This window comes from Miniopterus natalensis, chromosome 19, assembly GCF_054644295.1.
Source record: "Miniopterus natalensis isolate mMinNat1 chromosome 19, mMinNat1.hap1, whole genome shotgun sequence".
Classification (NCBI taxonomy): domain Eukaryota; kingdom Metazoa; phylum Chordata; class Mammalia; order Chiroptera; family Miniopteridae; genus Miniopterus; species Miniopterus natalensis.
In genome coordinates, this window is record NC_142099.1 from 21,817,414 (window position 1) to 21,835,762 (window position 18,349).

The 18,349-nt window shown below is 41.5% G+C and overlaps 1 protein-coding gene across 1 annotated transcript in view; it reads left to right on the top strand.

Annotated features, from left to right (window-relative positions):
- Positions 1-17,946, top strand: part of LAMC1 (laminin subunit gamma 1) — a 98,526-nt gene extending 80,580 nt beyond the window's left edge. The window contains exons 16-28 of the mRNA XM_016224622.2: positions 190-332; positions 1,129-1,307; positions 2,537-2,693; positions 4,300-4,505; positions 4,959-5,038; positions 6,566-6,703; positions 7,400-7,544; positions 8,571-8,720; positions 8,984-9,098; positions 9,463-9,662; positions 10,683-10,841; positions 13,279-13,378; positions 14,935-17,946. Of these exons, the coding sequence (XP_016080108.2) occupies positions 190-332; positions 1,129-1,307; positions 2,537-2,693; positions 4,300-4,505; positions 4,959-5,038; positions 6,566-6,703; positions 7,400-7,544; positions 8,571-8,720; positions 8,984-9,098; positions 9,463-9,662; positions 10,683-10,841; positions 13,279-13,378; positions 14,935-15,191 (2,029 nt within the window). The 3' untranslated portion in view covers positions 15,192-17,946. The remainder of the gene's footprint in view (positions 1-189; positions 333-1,128; positions 1,308-2,536; positions 2,694-4,299; positions 4,506-4,958; positions 5,039-6,565; positions 6,704-7,399; positions 7,545-8,570; positions 8,721-8,983; positions 9,099-9,462; positions 9,663-10,682; positions 10,842-13,278; positions 13,379-14,934) is intronic.
- Positions 17,947-18,349: the final 403 nt, after the last annotated feature.

Here is an 18,349-nt window from a genome sequence, read left to right on the forward strand (position 1 = left end):
GTGTTTGCCTAGAAAAAGAGGTTCCAAATAGAACCCCTAAAAGTTATTGAACCTCAGGGGCTCATTGGCCCTTAACATTCTGTTTTTTTTGTTATAAATTAACATCAGTCCTGTGCTGAAAAGGGAAAAAAGTGAAGTTTGCTTCAAGTCTGTTTTTCCTACTTGAGAAATGCCCTGTGTTCATTTCAGATGTGACTGCCATGCTTTGGGTTCCACCAACGGACAGTGTGACATCCGCACTGGCCAGTGTGAGTGCCAGCCTGGCATCACCGGTCAGCACTGCGAGCGCTGTGAGGTTAACCACTTCGGCTTTGGACCCAAAGGCTGCAAACGTAAGGGGTGTGGATGGCATAGAGCTCTAATCTCCCCTCATTCCAGTTAGAACCACAAGTCCAGAAAGGACTCTGGCAGCCCCAGTCTCGCCGACGGCTCACAGCCAGGGCCTCCCGTAGGTCATTGTCGATGCTTTATTCCATGAGAATTATCCCCTTAAACTCTGGGGACTGAGAGCTTCCCTGGTTTCTTTGTAACCACCTTCTTTATGTCTTCTTTTATATTGTTTCTGATTCCTCCTTCTGCCAGTCTTCCAGTTTTTCAAAGAAAAGTCTCCCTTTGATTACCGAGCATTCCCACTGTACTTAGTAAAACTTTTTATTGATCACATTCTTAGTGCAGATGATGGGACAGTGAGGGAGTCTGCTCAGAATGTTTGTTGACTTACTGGCTGCAGTTGCTTCCCACCCTTGGGGCGCTTTTGGTGCAGTTACACGTAAACAGCTGCTGCTCCTTGGCATAAACACTTGCCTGGAATTCGGCCTCAGAACAGTTTGGGTTTTTGCTTTCTGAATTCCTTCATTTCTCCTGTGGAATGTAGCATACGTCATTGACTCAGTTCAGAGATCAAAGTGGATAAACAGTCTATAAGATAATACAACATAAACTAGAAAAATTTCTGTGTTCTCAGCTAAGCAGACTTAACCATTTAAATTCTCCTAAATCAGCCTGTTCGAAAAAAGAAAACTTCTACTTATAATGATGGTACGGTCAGCTTATTGGGAGTCTGAGGTAAAAGAACATGCACTCTTCTTTCTTTTCCTTATTATGTCCCCTTTTGCCTTTATTCTGCAGCCTGTGACTGTCACCCTGAGGGGTCTCTCTCACTCCAGTGCAAAGACGACGGTCGCTGTGAATGCAGAGAAGGCTTCGTGGGAAATCGCTGTGACCAGTGTGAAGAGAACTATTTCTACAATCGGTCTTGGCCTGGCTGCCAGGAATGTCCAGCATGTTACCGGCTGGTAAAGGATAAGGTAGCTGTCAACAGTGCACACACTCATTCATTCATTCATTCATTCATAGCGCAGGCATTGAATGGCCACTCCCTGTGCACTGAGCTCTAGAGCAAAAGTGGTGGACAAGGTAGACACAGTCCTTGTTCTCAAAGACTCATGATCCAGTTGGGAGATAAGTAATAAACATTAAATAAAGAAGTCCTAACTGAGATAAGTGCTAGAAAGAATAGAAACAGAAAATAACTGGGGGGAACTGCTTTATCCAAGGCTGCTTTAAGGAAATTCACTTGAGGTGAGATCTGAAGGACGATAGGAGCAGGCAGAGGGTGGGTAGGCTGTTCCAGGCAGAGCGAAGGTGGGCACAGAGGCCTCCAAGCTGGGAGGTATCTGGAGCCTGCTGAACAAGGAGGGAGCAGTTTGTGATAAGACTGGAGAGGTAGGTGGAAACGTCACACATGTTGACCATAGTAAGGAATTTAGGTTCTATTCCCAATCCAGTGGGAATGCACTGAAGAGTTTTAAGCTAGAAAATCCAACTCATCTTTTAAGAAGAACACTCTGACACTCTGTGAAGAATGGTGGCTAGGCGTGGGGCAAAGGGGAGCCTAGATTGGACTGGAGGAATATGTTTGTGGGGTAGGGCAGTAGAGGGGGCAAACATAGGGAAAGAGAAGAATCAGGATGGATGTTGGATTTTTTGCTTAAGGTAGCTGGAGGCATTATTTATTGAGGTGATTCGGAGAACAGATTTAAGAGGAAAAAAATCAAGAGTATAATTTTGGATGTTAAGTTGAGATACCTATCAGAGGAGCCAAGTGTAAATATCAGGGAGGTACCTGAAATGCAAGGGAGAGGTCAGAACTGGAGAATCATCAGCAGGTGTAGTGTTTAAAGTCAAAGGAACGAAGTACAGCACAGGGAATAGTGTTGATGATATTGTAATAGCCATGGGTGGTGCCAAGTGGGTCCTGGAAATACCAGGGGGAACGCTTTCTAAACTATATGATTGTCTAACCACTGTGCCGTACACTGAAACTAATATATGTAAAATAATATTAAATGTAAACTGTAATTAAAAAATAAAATTTAAAAATACAAGTAAAAATGAAGTCAATAGAATGGGCATGCATGGAGTGCCTGGACCTGCATGTTACAGCATGAGTAGTATTCCTGCAGGAAGTACAGCTCAGTTCTTCAGGAATGCCTATATGTCCTATCTTTTCTTCATCTCCCTTCATTATATTTAGGTTGCTGAGCACCGATTGAAACTTCAGGAATTAGAGACCCTCATGGCAAACCTTGGCACTGAGGGTGAGGTGGTGACAGATCAAGCCTTTGAGGATCGACTGAAGGAAGCAGAGAGAGAGGTGATGGACCTCCTTCGTGAGGCTCAGGATGTCAAAGGTACGCAGGATCCAACAGTGGGTAACTTCCATGACGCAAGCCAGTCTTTAGAGGTGGCTCCTAAGTCAAAGTGAATTAGTATGGTTTTATAAAATTCTGCCTCAATTTTTAAACTATCTGTAGACTGAATTATTTTTTAAACAGCATGTAAAAATACAAGAACCTGTCAACTTAATGGTTTAAAATACAGTAAACAAAAAATTCTCCCAACACACCAAAAAGGATTAGATGTTAAAATTCTGTTTTATACTTGGCATTTTTTTTTTTTTTAACAAAGTGTTCCAAATAGTTTTTCAAAAATCATTAAATGTGTGCATTATTTTAAGTAGGAAATTTTAACAGTGATTTTCTATCATCCTAGTAAATAAGTTTATTTTAAGCACTGCTTTATTTCCTTAGAAAAAGGACTCATAAGGAAAAGTTGTGATCTTCAAGTACTGACTGAACAGCTACTGAATATATACACTTACTATTTATGAGAGTAAAGATTAGAAATTAGTGCCTTCTTATGAAATTTTCTGTTTAATTAGCAAGCACATGTGCTAGTATATATACAAATATATATTTTACATATTATGTACATCTTTAGTATCATTTGCAGTTTGGTAGACCAGTCCTCTGTACATTACCTGATGAGACTGGTGACAGGCAGAAAAGGGGTTGACTTAGATTTAAAAAACACTCTATTTTAAAATACTTTATTGACTTTACAAGAAACAGTTTTAGAAACTTCAGAAGTAAAAGATGTTCTTTTAAATAATTTGCTTTTTAAATCACATTAGATTTCTTTATTTCTTCCTCTGAATTAAGCTTTTTCCTAAATTTGGGCAAGTCTTTTTGTACAGTTATTGAATGTCTATAATATGCCAGGCATTTTGCTTAAAAATAATAATGAAAAGATAAATAAGACACCGCTCCTTCTATCAAGGTGCTCACCATCTGGCTGAGGTTGCTTCTGCTTGGGGTGCTCCATCTCTGAGATACTGTGTTCACAGACACAGTAATTGTGCATTAACATTAGTCCACTCGGGACCACAGTGCTGGACTTCCCTATGGAGTGTATGAATTTGTATCCTCTTGGAGTTAGAATACAGGTCAACAAAAACGAAACAGATTGCTCATTTCTTGTTGTCAGTATCTCTTAATGTCTAGAATTTTGACTTTATAAAATTATTGATGTAGAGAAGGAAATAATTGGATGCATCTTCTTTTGGCCAGTTTAATTTTAATGAGAATCCAGAATTCATTCTATGGGGTAAATTTTTTAAAATTAAAGAATAAAATGAGAGGTGAGTAGCTTAAGTCCATCTTAGGTGTTTGTTTTTTCTCTTGATTGTAGCATTTTAAGTCTTAAACATACATTAAGATCTGGGATAGAGTGATGAGTGACAAAGAGGAGCTCATAGTCTAGTGGGACAGACAGACACTGTGATGAATGTAGCAGCACAGTAATGATTGACGGCTCTGCTGATGGGCTTAGGGGAAACTTACTGGAAAGATGCTACGTCTAGAAGAGTAAGGATCAGGAGTGCCTCCGATCCCATGTGAGGCGATGTGTTGCCCCACTTCAGATAATTCACACACCTTCTTCTATAATGCATTGCAGATGTGGACCAAAATTTGATGGATCGCCTCCAGAGAGTGAATAACTCCTTATCTAGCCAAATCAGCCGTTTACAGAATATCCGGAACACCATTGAAGAGACTGGAAACTTGGCTGAGCAAGCACGTGCCCGAGTGGAAAGCACAGAGCAGTTGATAGAAATCGCATCCAGGGAGCTTGAGAAAGCAAAGGTGGCCGTTGCCAACGTGGTGAGTGAGTGCGATGCCCTGAGGTGGCGGTGGGGGTGGGGGTGTCCCTCGGTAATTTGTAGCAGGTCTGTTACAATCCGGGGAGTGCTTGCTCCTTCAGTTAAATTGATTCCTTGTGTTTTTTCATTTGTCTCTAAACATGGAGTAAGAAAGCCCCGTTGCTCATAGGAGTCATGAAACAGTTATCAGGAACTGGATAAAAACCAAAGGACCTCTGGCTCCTTTCTCTAGCTTTGTTCTTTCTATAGCACTAGGCAATTTTAGATTTTATCTTTTCCTGAAAATAGAAGCAATAAACTACAATCAAGATGCTGCTGTTAAAGATCTCTGAAATTAAGAAGAGGTGTTCCTTTTCCTAAATGACACTAATAAAAATTTAGTTTTGACACTTGCTTTATTAAAATTAAATAACTCAGTCCTTTAAAATTTGTGCTTTGTTTGTTTCCTCTTCAGTCAATCACTCAGCCAGAGTCCACGGGGGACCCGAACAACATGACTCTTTTGGCAGAAGAGGCCCGAAAGCTTGCTGAACGGTAACCTCCAGATCCCTATTTAATGGTGAAGCTATGGCTTCCCTAGTGGTGTGGGCATGCTCTTCCATCTTGCGCCTCAAACACTTTCCACATAACCCACTCTTGCAAGCTGTACTCTCTTTTCTGAAATGTTATCAGCTGCGTGTACTCTTTTCTTCCCTTTAGCTTGAAATTAGAGTATTTGCTTTGAATATTAGAGTATGACGGCTTGAAGTGAAATTATATTTGCACATCTGAAAAAAAACCATAATATTTTTAGAAATTTGATTTCAAAACCTGAAAGTTAATAGATAACTAAGAAGTTCAGTAGAATTTAGTTATTTAAAAAAAATTTTTTAAATGTTATATTTTCAAGTTTCAGTAGAAAACATTTGCTAATTTGAAAACATTTGGAAGTCAGCCAAAGAAAATACACCATTTCATTCTTAATTTTTAAAAAATTAAATGTAATGTAATTTCTTAAGAGGACTTTAAATGATAGAGGGCATCAAATTTAAAAATTTTTTTAATTAAATTGCTGGAATGGATGCTCTGTGAAGGCAGATGTTTTTGTGTCTTACTCACTGCTAAAACCCCAGAGCCTAAAACAACGTGTGGCATATAGTAAGCACTCAGTGAACGTTCGTTGAATGTGTTGCAGAACAGCTGTTGACCTCATGGGTGCTTAAGTAAGCTGGTGGTGGAATTTTAGCCTCAGTGTCCAGAGCACTTACACTGGCATCTTGCTTAAACAAGTGCTCTCTTTGTTATTTGTGAATGTGAATGTGTGAGCTGTGTCATTTAGTTCATAGCACATTCATGGTTTCATAGATGGATTTTCTGATGGAAAGAAGACAGCTGAAAACATTATGGAAAGCTCCCAAGAAAATTAGGTCTGGGATATCTGTTAAATTCCAGTGTACTTCGTGAATTTGAAGGAAAATTTATCATACCCAAAAGAATGGCTACCTATTACAGTGTGACAGTGTAATATGAAATTTCCGAGGTAAAGGAAAAACCTTAGCGGTTGCCCAGCTGAAATGCAGTATTCGGCTGGAGAGCCTGTTGGTGGGCTCCTTGCCATTTCATGTCGAGTTGCTTCCTGGCCAGTAACTGGGTTGCATGGGAGAAATCTGAGTAGTCAAAGCTCTTTCATGACTGTGTAGCAACTGAACCAGAGTAATGATTACACAGATTAAGTGTGGGATTTGTGTTTATGAGAGATACATGAGTTCTTGCTAGCATACATGGTTTTATATGTAAATCGCTCCTAACTAATTATAAGTAAGTTTTTGAAGAAATATAAACATTTGCCCCTATAAATTTTCTGCCGTTCATTTTCTTGGAAAATATCATGTCCCCAGATTATCGAATGCTATTTGTACCCACTGAAATGGTTGCAAAATTTCAAATTTATAAGATTTTCCAATATTTGTAGATGTATATATAACTAGTATAGGTAATAAGGTAAGCATTACCTAAGTTCTACTTCTTTCCCCATTAGATGGTTCTGTTTCATGGTTTATTTTTTTCTTATATGTTATACAGCCATAAACAAGAAGCTGATGACATTGTCCGAGTGGCAAAGACAGCCAATGACACATCAACTGAGGCGTATAATCTACTTTTGAAGACACTGGCAGGAGAAAACCAAACAGCATTTGAGATTGAAGAGCTTAATAGAAAGTGAGTGAAATTTAAAAGTGGCTTATAGGCATTCAGTTGTTCTTGTAAGTAACACCAGTTTGATGAAAGAGCAGATGCCGGCGGATTCAGGGCATGCGTTCAGTAAGATTTCTTTTGTCTATCATGCTTTTCAAATGGTGCCGTGATGAGAGGAGGGAATGTAGGGCCGTGGAGATTTGATTTGATCCAATTACTGTAACTGCAGAAAATGGTAACAAGACTAGCCATGATACTTAAAATTTTGCATAAATGAAAACAGAAAAGGAAAGCATTATAACAGAAAATACACTTAAGTTACAAATATTTTAAAAATGTCTGATGTGAGAAAGTATAAGGTAAACTGTATGTTATGAAAAGGATTGATGAGATGAAATATAAATTTCACCTATGTTGGTATTAAACAATAGCATTTTCAGGTGGCATTTTCTTTGAGGTTTTGGAAATACTATCATAGTGATTTTTTTTCCCCATGGTTATTTTTTATTTCCAAGAATAGACATACTTAATAACTTACAAAACCTCTACAGTTCCTTTTACATACGGAAAGCCCTATATCTGTTTAAACACAATAAAATAAAGTACTGAAATTTTGTCTTACTTCTACCTTCCTTGGTTTTAAACCAAAATGAATCTGGTTAATACAAAGGTGCGAAAAGCAACTGAATTTTTCATGAAGCCGCCTCTCTTGTTCCTTAGGTATGAACAAGCAAAGAACATCTCGCAGGATCTGGAGAGGCAAGCTGCACGAGTGCATGAGGAGGCCAAAAGGGCTGGTGAGAAAGCTGTGGAGATCTATGCCAGCGTGTCCCAGCTGTCGCCCGTGGACTCAGAAGCCCTGGAGGTACGGGATTGACAGCCTGTATGCATGGGGCTTTGGTTGTCACTGCTGTCACCCACCCACAGCCCCCACCGTCACCCCCAAACACACACAGAGTCGGGGTAAGAGCTATTCTGACTGTCCTACACCTGTCACTGGTACCTACCTTCACTGTCGGCCCACGGACTCACTGGTAAAGTGGAGTTCTGTTTTAGTTCTATTTTATAATAGAACTGATTGAGGTAAAGAATCCTGTGATTATACACATTAAATAGCAAAGACTACTTTAGTGATATGAGTAGTCACTCCTAAATCTTTAATATAAATCCAGATTATAATATATTTGGATTAATTAAAGCAGAGTACGCCTAGACCATCACCCCCAGGCATTGCCCGGTTGAGAACGAGAGAGATATAAAAGAGAATGGTTTAAATGAAAAAACAAAAATAAATATATCAGGATGCTCTGGGCCAGGTAAAATATTTTGGAATTGGTAGTATTATTTTATTTCATCTGTACTCTAATCATGAGTCCTCATACCACACTCTGGATAAATTATATATATATGTAATTTTTACATTAAAGTTGAAATTCATTGCATTACACTTCTTACACCAGAGGCATTGACTTGATCTTTACCGTAAAGGTTTAGGTCTCTTCAGACATGTACATACTGTATGATTCCACATATGTGAAATTTGACAGTAGGCAAACTCAACGATGATGATAAAAACCAGACCAGTAGCAGCTGTATTATTGGAAAGGCGGGTGTGGAAACTGACTGGAAAGAGATACAAGGGAATTTCCTGGGGTGGAATTATTCTGCATTTTCATTGGGGTGTTGGTTACAGGTAAATATATTTGTCTAGATTCATCGAACTAAGCGCTATACATTTCACCATGTGGAAAGTATACTTCAGTTTTTAAAAAAAGGTCCATGTCTTCTGTTAAAAATACCTATTGAGTATTAAGTATTATAGCGTTACTCCGCCTACCTTTTCATCGGTTTGTTTGATCTAAAATGGCATGATCTTACTTGCTTTTCACAGAAGGAGGCAAATAAGATAAAGAAGGAAGCTGAGGATCTCGACCGTCTGATTGATCAGAAGTTAAAAGATTATGAGGACCTCAGAGATGACATGAGAGAGAAGGAATTCGAAGTGAAGAAACTTCTGGAGAGCGGCAAGGTCGAACAGCAGGTCGGTTTGATTTGTGGATCGCTTCATTCCTTGGGGCAAAATTTAGAACCGTCCAAGTGTAAGCTGCGTGTGTAATGTCACCACAGTTGCAGAGGCACAAACCATGAAGTTTCCAGAGGAGGGCCTTATTTATGCGGGATGCCCAGGCCCAGCCGGCTGGGTGCTGGCAAGTCTCAGGGCGGCTGCCTGGAGGTGCCTGAGCTGTTAGGAGACAGGGTGTTCACTGTGGCCAGTTTGGCCTCTGATCAGCCATGTGTTTGCAGACCGCCGACCAACTCCTAGCCCGAGCTGATGCTGCCAAGGCTCTTGCAGAGGAAGCTGCTAAAAGGGGGCGAAATACCTTACAAGAAGCCAACGACATTCTCAACAACCTGAAAGGTATGAAAGGGTCAAATAGCAGGGTCAGTTTGTATGCTTCCTCCACAAGGGCGAGATCCTTTTTCTTTCTTAATTTTTACCATGAGAATCTCTGATCATGCACAGTATGAAACATAATACAGTCACCTCCCCCCCCATCTGTGAGGGATCCGTTCCAAGACCCTCAGTCAGAAACAGATGTTCATTCCTGTGACTCTCCCATGTAGAGCTGTGGGCTTTGTTCTGAGATCTCGATCCACGCTGCTTTCATTTTCCTCCCCTGACTTTCATTGTTCATAACATAAAATTCAGTCGCAGCTCCCGGAAAGCTTCCCTTTGGCTTGTTGAAAGTTTAGTTCACATGCATTCTTTGAACTTATTTTAGACTTTGATAAGCGAGTGAATGATAACAAGACTGCTGCAGAGGAGGCACTAAGGAGGATCCCTGCCATCAACCAGACCATAATTGAAGCCAATGAAAAGACGAGGGAGGCACAGCTGGCCCTGGGCAACGCAGCCGCGGACGCAACCGAGGCTAAGAGCAAGGCCCACGAGGCGGAGAGGATCGCCAGCGCCATCCAGAAGGTGTGCACTTGCCTCTTCTCGAACAAAGTCTTTGCTTGTGCGTTTCTCTGGTCATTTTTCTTTTCTTTCCATACCCCCAAGAGCCCTCGTAAATTTTTCCTTCCACTCCAGTAAAATGATCTTAAACTAACCTTGTCGTTTATTTTTTTACTAGGCATCAGAGTAGGTAACCACACTGATTGAGGAGGGAGAACCATTGAAAGGGTCTTTGACTCTAAAATGTCTACTTGTCTCAGTGGCAGGGTCTGAGTTGTGAGTAGGTATATAGGTGGCTTTGGGGACCCATAGAGTCCCCTCCTACAAAAAAATTAGACTTCCTAAATAAGCACAGTTCTTTGACCTGGACAGTTGACCTTTTTTTTCAATCTTATATAGAGTGCCAAGTCAGTACACCTTTGAAGCTGCTCATTCAAGTATGTTGCCGTATATAAGCCCCATCTATTTAGAATTTCTGTAGCTGCTGTTACTGGAGTCTTCTACTCACTGTAAAGAAAGATTTCTTTAGGCTGACTTTTTTCCTACCTACAGGTCAATCTATTTGTTTTATTGAAAGGAGGATTGGTGCTGATTCTAAAATTACATATTGGAGAATCACACACATTTTTTTAGTCTCTTTAGAATAGTCAGTTTCAGCTTAACTGTATTGTATAAAATACTCCTGTTTCAGGATTGCTGCCTTTTCGTACATTATGATGAACTGCCAAGTAGAACAAGGCCAGCTTTGAGTTTAAAATTTATCCAAGTGAAAGAATCTAATCGATACGATGTGGTGGAAAGTGCACCCCATTTAAATGTTCAGCATTAAACAGCTCTATACTAAACTGACCTCAGCTAAAAACAGTAGTGATAGAACCTGAAGTTTTAAGGATTAATTAAGAGGAGACAAGAATAAATGATATCATAAGTCAATATACAGTGTAAATTCCTGCTGTGTTCTTTCTGGATTGTATTTTTGAGCCATTTGACAGGTGAAGGAGTGGGAAAGCTATTTTTTTTAAAAACCATTTATTTTGTGCCTAGAATGCTACCAGCACCAAGGCAGAAGCTGAACGGACTTTTGCAGAAGTGACAGACCTGGACAACGAGGTGAACAATATGTTGAAACAACTGCAGGAAGCGGAAAAGGAGCTGAAGAGAAAACAAGATGATGCCGACCAGGATATGATGATGGCGGGGATGGTAAGCGACGCTGACATACTTGCTCATGGGCAGAAAGTGAGGGGCATTTCATAAAAAAGGGTCTCTTTCGTATGGACTTCCGTTTTTCATTGTGTTTTCTAGCCAATAATTGGGTTAGTAACTTACATAGAAGACAAAGAATTCAGCTTTTTCTGCCAGGTCATTGCACAACTGTCCTGTCCCAAATCTGCTCTCAGTTAAAATCGAAACATTCTTTTGCACATCTGAGGTTTTAGGATATTTCAAAGTATATGTGCTTATATTTTTGAATGGGTAATTCATAGAGGGTTTAAAATCAAAAAGGAACAAAGAAGGATGCAATGAAAAGTTCATTTCCTTCCTACTCTTGTTCTCCCAGCCACTTGCTCCCTACAGGCAAAGACCAGTTTCTTGTATAAAAGGACATTTTTGAACCTGGCAAAACACCAAACTTACATCCCAGTCAATGATTTTTTGCCTTTTGTGTGACTGTTTGTAACAAAGTTGACTTGTGAATGCAGAGCCCAACCAAGAACTCAGGTCCATTTTTCTGTTTATGCTGTATTTTGCTTTTGAAAGACTTTAATGAAGTCACAGTGGAAATACTCCTTCCCGATTCCACCTGATTACAATCACAGAAATGATAGACATGAATTTGTTTAATGTGCACTTTCAGTGAGAGGAAGGGACCCTTCGTGCACTCCTGCTAAAAAATGGGCTCTTCACTGTGGGCCATTTCCACCTTGGGATGGAAAGGAGAAATACTAGCCAGTTTATCTAGGTAAAGAATACCTTAAGGAAATGATAACAGGAAGCATCCCTGTGCAAACACCCTATTTTATTATGCTTTTCTTAGTTTTTTATTTTGAGTTGTCCTCATTTTCCGTAGCAAGGTGTGGCTCAAGTGGAAATTCCCATATAGCAAAAATAGGTCTCTCTCATGTGTGTTGAGGGTCTCTGGATTTCATCTGTAATCTGATTGTAGGAACATTAGTTTAGAGCCTGTTGGAAGAAGGAGAAGGCTGTATTTTTTTTTTAATCTTCACCCAAGGATATTTTTTCCATTGCTTTTCAGAGTGGAAGGGGCAGGGAAGAGCAGGAGAGAGAGGGAGAGAGAGGGAGAGAGGGTTAACTCCTGCATGCGCCCTGACTGAGGCCGGAAATCAGGTCTGCAACTGAGGTCCATGCCCTTGGCCCAAAACGAACCCAGGACCCTTCAGTCCGCGGGCCGACGCTGTAACCATGGAGCCAAACCAGCTAGGGCAAGGCTGTATTCTTTATAAGCTTCAAAAAAGGGTATGGACTCAATTCAGAGGGCGGAAAGAAGATCCATTTTTTGTTCCTTTTGGTAAATAACTTCTAAGGAGCACAGATCACCATCACATACACTATCCCATCTATATATTTTTATCAGTCCTGCAAGGCCAGCACTGGGCCAGTATTGTTTGAGTCCGTAACATGTTTTTTATTTTTTTAACCAAAATTATGCAGGGTTCCTGAAAGAGGGGCAGCAGGGTCAGTGCAGCAGTATTGCTCTCAGCAGCCTCAGCTCAGCCCTTATGTGCACAGAACAGCCTCTGAACGCTCAGGAGGAATGGCTGGCTGTGGTTTGAACAGAGATTAATCATTGATTCGTGAAGGTTCTTATCCCTTGCTTTCTTTTACTTTTTAAAATTTTGACACTGGTTATATCCAAAAATTTTCTTTGTCTTGATCCCAAAACTAGAAAAAACAATTTTGTGGCAGGGAACTCAAAGCCACTCTTTGGATCCTGAGAGATTTATTTCTGAGAGCATCTGTTCTGATATTTGGACACTTCCTCTTCCCTGGCCATGTCCTGTGACTCATGCACAAGTGTATTTATTCAGGTTCCCTGGAATTTTCCCAAATATATTTACCTTTGGTTGATTTTTAAAATGTAAATTGTTTTGGTCCTGTGTGTGTGTGCGTGTGTGTGTGTATTTGCAGGTCAGGGAGACAATTATAGAAGAACGTCACTTGATTATGAACATTTTCTGAGAATAGGACGTTTCTAATAACCAAGTCCCTCAGAGTGTCCTGTTTTGGGTCTAAAAATGTAGCTTTTATGTTCATTCTTTAAAAATAACTCGTTTCTGCTTGATGGATTTTATTATGAGTACACCTCCAGGTATTCCTGAGTGAGAGAGTGAGAAAAGGAGATGATGTTGCTCTTTGAAATACAACTATACCATTATGTAGGCATACTGCGCTCCTATTCATGACTGTGACATGAATTAAAAATAGCAACATCCTCAACATGAAGGTATCACACCCCACCCTCAAAAAAATCCTACAGTGAGAGAGTGTGGTTTTATGAGTTGGGAAAGGGGAAAGCATCTGAAAATTAGATTTGTTGGCTCACTGGGGAAGAAATACTTCAAGAAGATGAAAACATACAGCCAGGACTATTTGTATCATTTATGCTTTTCCCCCACAGGCCTCTCAGGCTGCTCAGGAAGCCGAGCTCAATGCCAGAAAGGCCAAGAACTCCGCCTCCAGCCTCCTCAAACTTATTAATGACCTCTTGGAGCAGCTGGGTGAGTAGCCATAGTGTCATTTTAGGCAACCACTGAATTTTTTGTAGTGTTCTTGGGATCTGATGTAGTTGATTCGAAAACAGATATTATATTATGATGTGAATATTGTATGAACTGAATCTGACTTTAGGTTGTGTTCATTCAATAAATACTTACGAGGTCCTTGCATGGAATCTGACCTCAGTCCTGAGTCTGACCTTGGTTGGAGGACTCACAGAAGTTTGGAGACCTGCTGCCAGCAGGGATGGCTCATTTAAGGTTGAGGTTTATGATACAATTGAACAGTGATTATCCTTAGCTTATCCTGCTGGCAGTGTCTTTAAAGGATTTCAGTGATAAGATAAAAGGACACTTTCAGCTGGTCATGACATCACTGCCTGGAATTCTCTTCATTTGCCAATCGAAGGATAATCTGACAAGGTGACACTTATGCCAAAAGCAAGAAAAGGCTTGATTTTCAAGGCAATATAAGCACATTGGATCCCTCTTTTAATCCAATTTGATAGAGAGCAGGCTTTGCTATACGTCGGATCTCCTTTGTCATCAGCTTCATCGTAAAGTGAGGTGCTCTAGTAGCACAGCTCTGCCCAAGGCATGCCATTCATGTCCTGGCCTTTAAAGTTTGGTCAGTGTTTTTGTGGGATTGGGGGGGGGGGGGGGGGCGTATACTTTTTATCTGTCTCAAATGTCAAGAAAAATAAGTTGTGTGCTAGCAGATGGGTTTGAAAATGAAAGTAAGCTTAAAGAGGTAGATTTTTGTGGAAGAAAGAGCTGGATTTTAAAGTTCGTCGGCCTTGGGTTGGAATCTTTGCTTTGTTGCCCAGAAGCTGTGCAAACTTGGGCAAATTACTAAACATCTGAGAATTGCTGATGTCAAATGGCCTTGTGAGAAATGAATCAAGTACAGCAGGCATAAAGTGCTGATTTCTACGGATGTCTGCTTTCATTGTTGCAGAAGCGGTTCCTTGTGGAAGAACCTCTTTTTCTTGCTAATTTTAAAGTGAAGCTTTGATTTCAGCATTTCAGCCCTGGCCGTTTTCCAGGGGAGGGCTCCTCATAGTGTCTGACTCCTGAGAGCAGCACATGACTCCCAGAACCAGCCCGGCTTCCCTGGAATCTCTGTGCTAAGGGCTTAGGCTTGTAGCTCAAAGGTTTTTGTGTACATTTGTGTACATTAGATCGCACTAAAATGGCACACAGATTACATATGTAAACATGAAAAAGGTATTAAATGTCACCAGATGACCTTCAAAACCACAAGTGAGGTTTAAGGTCTAGAACATGGTAGCTGTGTACTTTGAAACCATTTTCTCAGGAAAAAAACATCCAGCCCAGTATTCATTATATGTTCTCCCCATTCCTGCCAGGTTAGGTCAGTGTCGGTGCTTGGCTGGCATTGCTGATGCCCTTGTACGACAGGAACAAATCACGTTCACAGGTCGCCTTTCATGGTGGCAGCTGCGGGGCTTTGTAAAGGGGCTAGTGGGTACTTGTGGAGAAGTTACAGTCCTTACAGAATGTACCTGTTCTCTTCTGTGTCCTCTCTGACTCTACAGGGCAGCTGGAAACAGTGGACTTGAACAAGCTCAATGAGATCGAAGGCACCCTGAACAAAGCCAAAGAAGAAATGAAAGTCAGCGATCTGGACAGGAAAGTGTCCAGCCTGGAGAATGAAGCCAGGAAGCAGGAGGCCGCCATCATGGACTATAACCGAGATATCGAGGAGATCATGAAGGACATCCGCAACCTGGAGGACATCAGGAAGACCTTACCAACTGGCTGCTTCAACACCCCGTCCATCGAAAAGCCCTAGTGCCTTCTTTTAGGGCTGGAAGGCAGTACTCCCGCCGGGGAGCCGCTGTGAGGCCATAGGTGCCTTAACACAAAGATGACATTTTCAGACCCCCACTTCTCTGCTGCTCTCCACCACTGTCCTTTTGAACCAAGAAAAGTCACAAAGTTTTAAAGAGAAGCAAATTAAACATCGTGAATCGGGAACAAAGGGTTTTATCTAATAAAGTCTCTCTTCCACTTACGGCGCTCCCTTACCCACTTTCCCTTCTGAGCTGGGCAAGGACGTGGCCTCCTACAGTGGCATATGCTCTCCGTGGGAACCATTGTATGCCGAGGCTGAGCAAGTAGCCCTCCCTCTCTCTCTGGTGCCAGCAGAACCTCCTCAGTCTCAGTACTCTTGTTTCTATGAAGGAAAAGTTTGGCTGCTCATAGTAGCGTTGTGATGGCCAGTATATCCGGTCTATAGCTAAAGAAAATGCATCTACATCTCCTGCCCCTCCTCCTCTTAAGCAAAAGTAACTAAACATCCTGTGCCAAAGGTATTGGTCCTTTAGAATGTCAAGAGCCATCACCAGTTGTTTTAGCTACTCTGAGTATAGGACACTGAGCCATCCACGGGTAAGGATGCAATTATTTATGACAGTCTCCAGGAGAATGTGAGACTGCAGAAAGTAGGCCGAACATCTCCTATGTTCATAATTGACTAGGAAGATAAACTTTCTTCAGATCTTTGGGCAGCTGATAACTTAAATCTGGATGGGCTCGCCACTAGACATCTTTTGATATTCCTACAAATGGAATTTATGCAGAAGAAATAGGGATATGATAACCACTAAAGTTGTTTTTTTCCCAAATCTAATTCCTAGAGCTTTGTTAGTATGTTAGTATGGGAACTAGTGTTATCTGGCAGAGAACAGTTGGTCCCTAAGATCTTGACAGATAAAACAAAAGAAAAACAAGCCCTCGTCTTTTCTAGCAAAGGGATAAAACTTAGGTCCATTTTTATTGTCAGGATCCCATATGTCCATTTTTTTTCCCATTGGGAAGAGACAAAGCATTTGACCCATCGCCTCAATTTTCTTCTGACGTTCCCATCTTCTAGAATCTCTCAAAACACGTGGTTTGCCGAATCCAGGTGGCAAATACTTGCACTCAATAGTTGACACAGCTGCCAGCACCATCTGGTTCCTGCACGTTGTGATTCAAACCCACTCTGACCCTTCCCTCTGAGTGTCGAGGGAAGACCCTTCCGTGGAGTTTCCTAGTGGGCTTCTCAACTTTTGATCTTCAGCTCTGTGGTTTTCTTTTAAGATCACCATGTGACAGTTCCCTGCCACACGACCCCTTCTTCCTACCAACCTGCCTTTGAGACTCATATATAGCCTTTAACACTATGCAACTTTGTACTTTGCGTAGCGGGGGAAAGAAACTATTATCTGACACACTGGTGCTATTAATTATTTCAAATTTATATTTTTGTGTGAATGTTTTTTTGTTTATCATGATCATAGAGTAAGGAGTTTATGTAAATATACCCGGTCCTCTTTCTAGAATGGCACTGTGTCCACTCCCTCACTCCACTTTTCCCCGCCCCGGCACACCGTGTCTGATTACCTCCTCCCCTGCCATCTGCAGTTCTTCGGATTGTACCTGTTCCCCGGCCCTTTGCTCTTCGCCTTGTGTTTGCAGCACGCCCATTCCCTAACATTAACATCAGCCCGCTTTCCTCCACACACAGCCAGTGTCAAGAGGTGCCCCGCCGCCGGTTCCATTGCAGCCCTGGTGACCCTGGGCCGCAGCACGGTGGTGCTCTTAACGCCTGCTCCAGAGCAGGGACGCCAGGCTGCCAGGGTATGGTGGGGCGAGGAAACTCTGCAGAACGATACCTTCAGCATCAATGTGGCTGTAGCCAGGAATGAGCTAGAACTGCCCGTTGCAGTGGTTGGAGCCGGATCGGTCAGTCTGATAAGAGATTGCATGATTCCTGAGAGCACCCAGCGTCAGGGAGAGTGCACAGCAGCAGGGATAGAGCAGGAGAGCCGTGTAGCTCAGCTCTGCGCCTTCCCATCTCCCCTTGCGCATACAGCTGACTCCATATGCCTTCGCTTGGCATACCCCTAAGCCTTCACTCTTGCTTCTCTCAGGTCTCCTCTGCTATCCCAGGACGCATGGCTGTTTCTTGCCAAGTTGTCACATCAGTGTTTCCTAGCTAGTTCCTCTTGCAGAGTGGCCATTTCCTACCAGAAGCTGTGGTCAAGGTCGCAGGAAAAAGCCTGAGATGGACTGCCAGGGTAGCTTTCCATCTAGCCTCTGGGTCTAGTACATCTTAGGCCACAGTGAAATTTTTCGATTTTGTTGGCTTTTTTTTTTTTTTTTTTTCCCTTTTCTCCTCCATTTGTGTGGTATATTTTTAAACAGAATTTTATTTTTAAAATAAAGGTTCTTTATAAGACAATACCTTGATTACACTCCTGCAATATAGCCATTATTTTATTGTATAGTTCCAGTTACCTGTATTTTACATAATACAACTGACAGGGTGGCTGCTGCGGAATGCTGGGTATCAGGGGCATGGACAGCTGGTCCCTGGGATTTTGTTTTTAGTTCCAACTGTGGCCCTTTTACATGTGCCTTCACTTTACAGTCTTCATTTGCCTTCATTTCTACAGTCTTGCTCTCCAGGGTGGTGAATAAAATGCAACACTTGGCATTTTGTATGTTTAAAAAAACCAGTATTTTATTTATAATAAAATCTGAATATTTGTAACCCTTCATATTTGGTGTGGCTTGAGTACTGGGGGACATGTTCTTTAGGTTGCTTATTTTCCTGAGAACAGTTTGTGTGTGTGTGTGTGTGTGTGTGTGTGTGTGTGTGTGTGTGTAAATTTTTTTTTTTTTTTTAGCCTTCTCAGATTGGGATCTTTTGGTATAGCCCAGAGGTTGTCAAGCTTTGCAGGTCAGACAGTATCTGTTACAACCACTCCGCTATTGTAGGAGAAAAGCAACCGTGGACAGCATGTGAACAAATGAATGATGCTGTGTCCCAATAAAACTGTTTACAAACACAGGCCATGGGCCTGCCGGCTATGGTTTACCCCCTGGTGTGTATCAAAACTTGATGAATGACTACTGAGGAGTATTTTAGAATAATTTGGGCCTCCTAAATTAGCAGCTGTA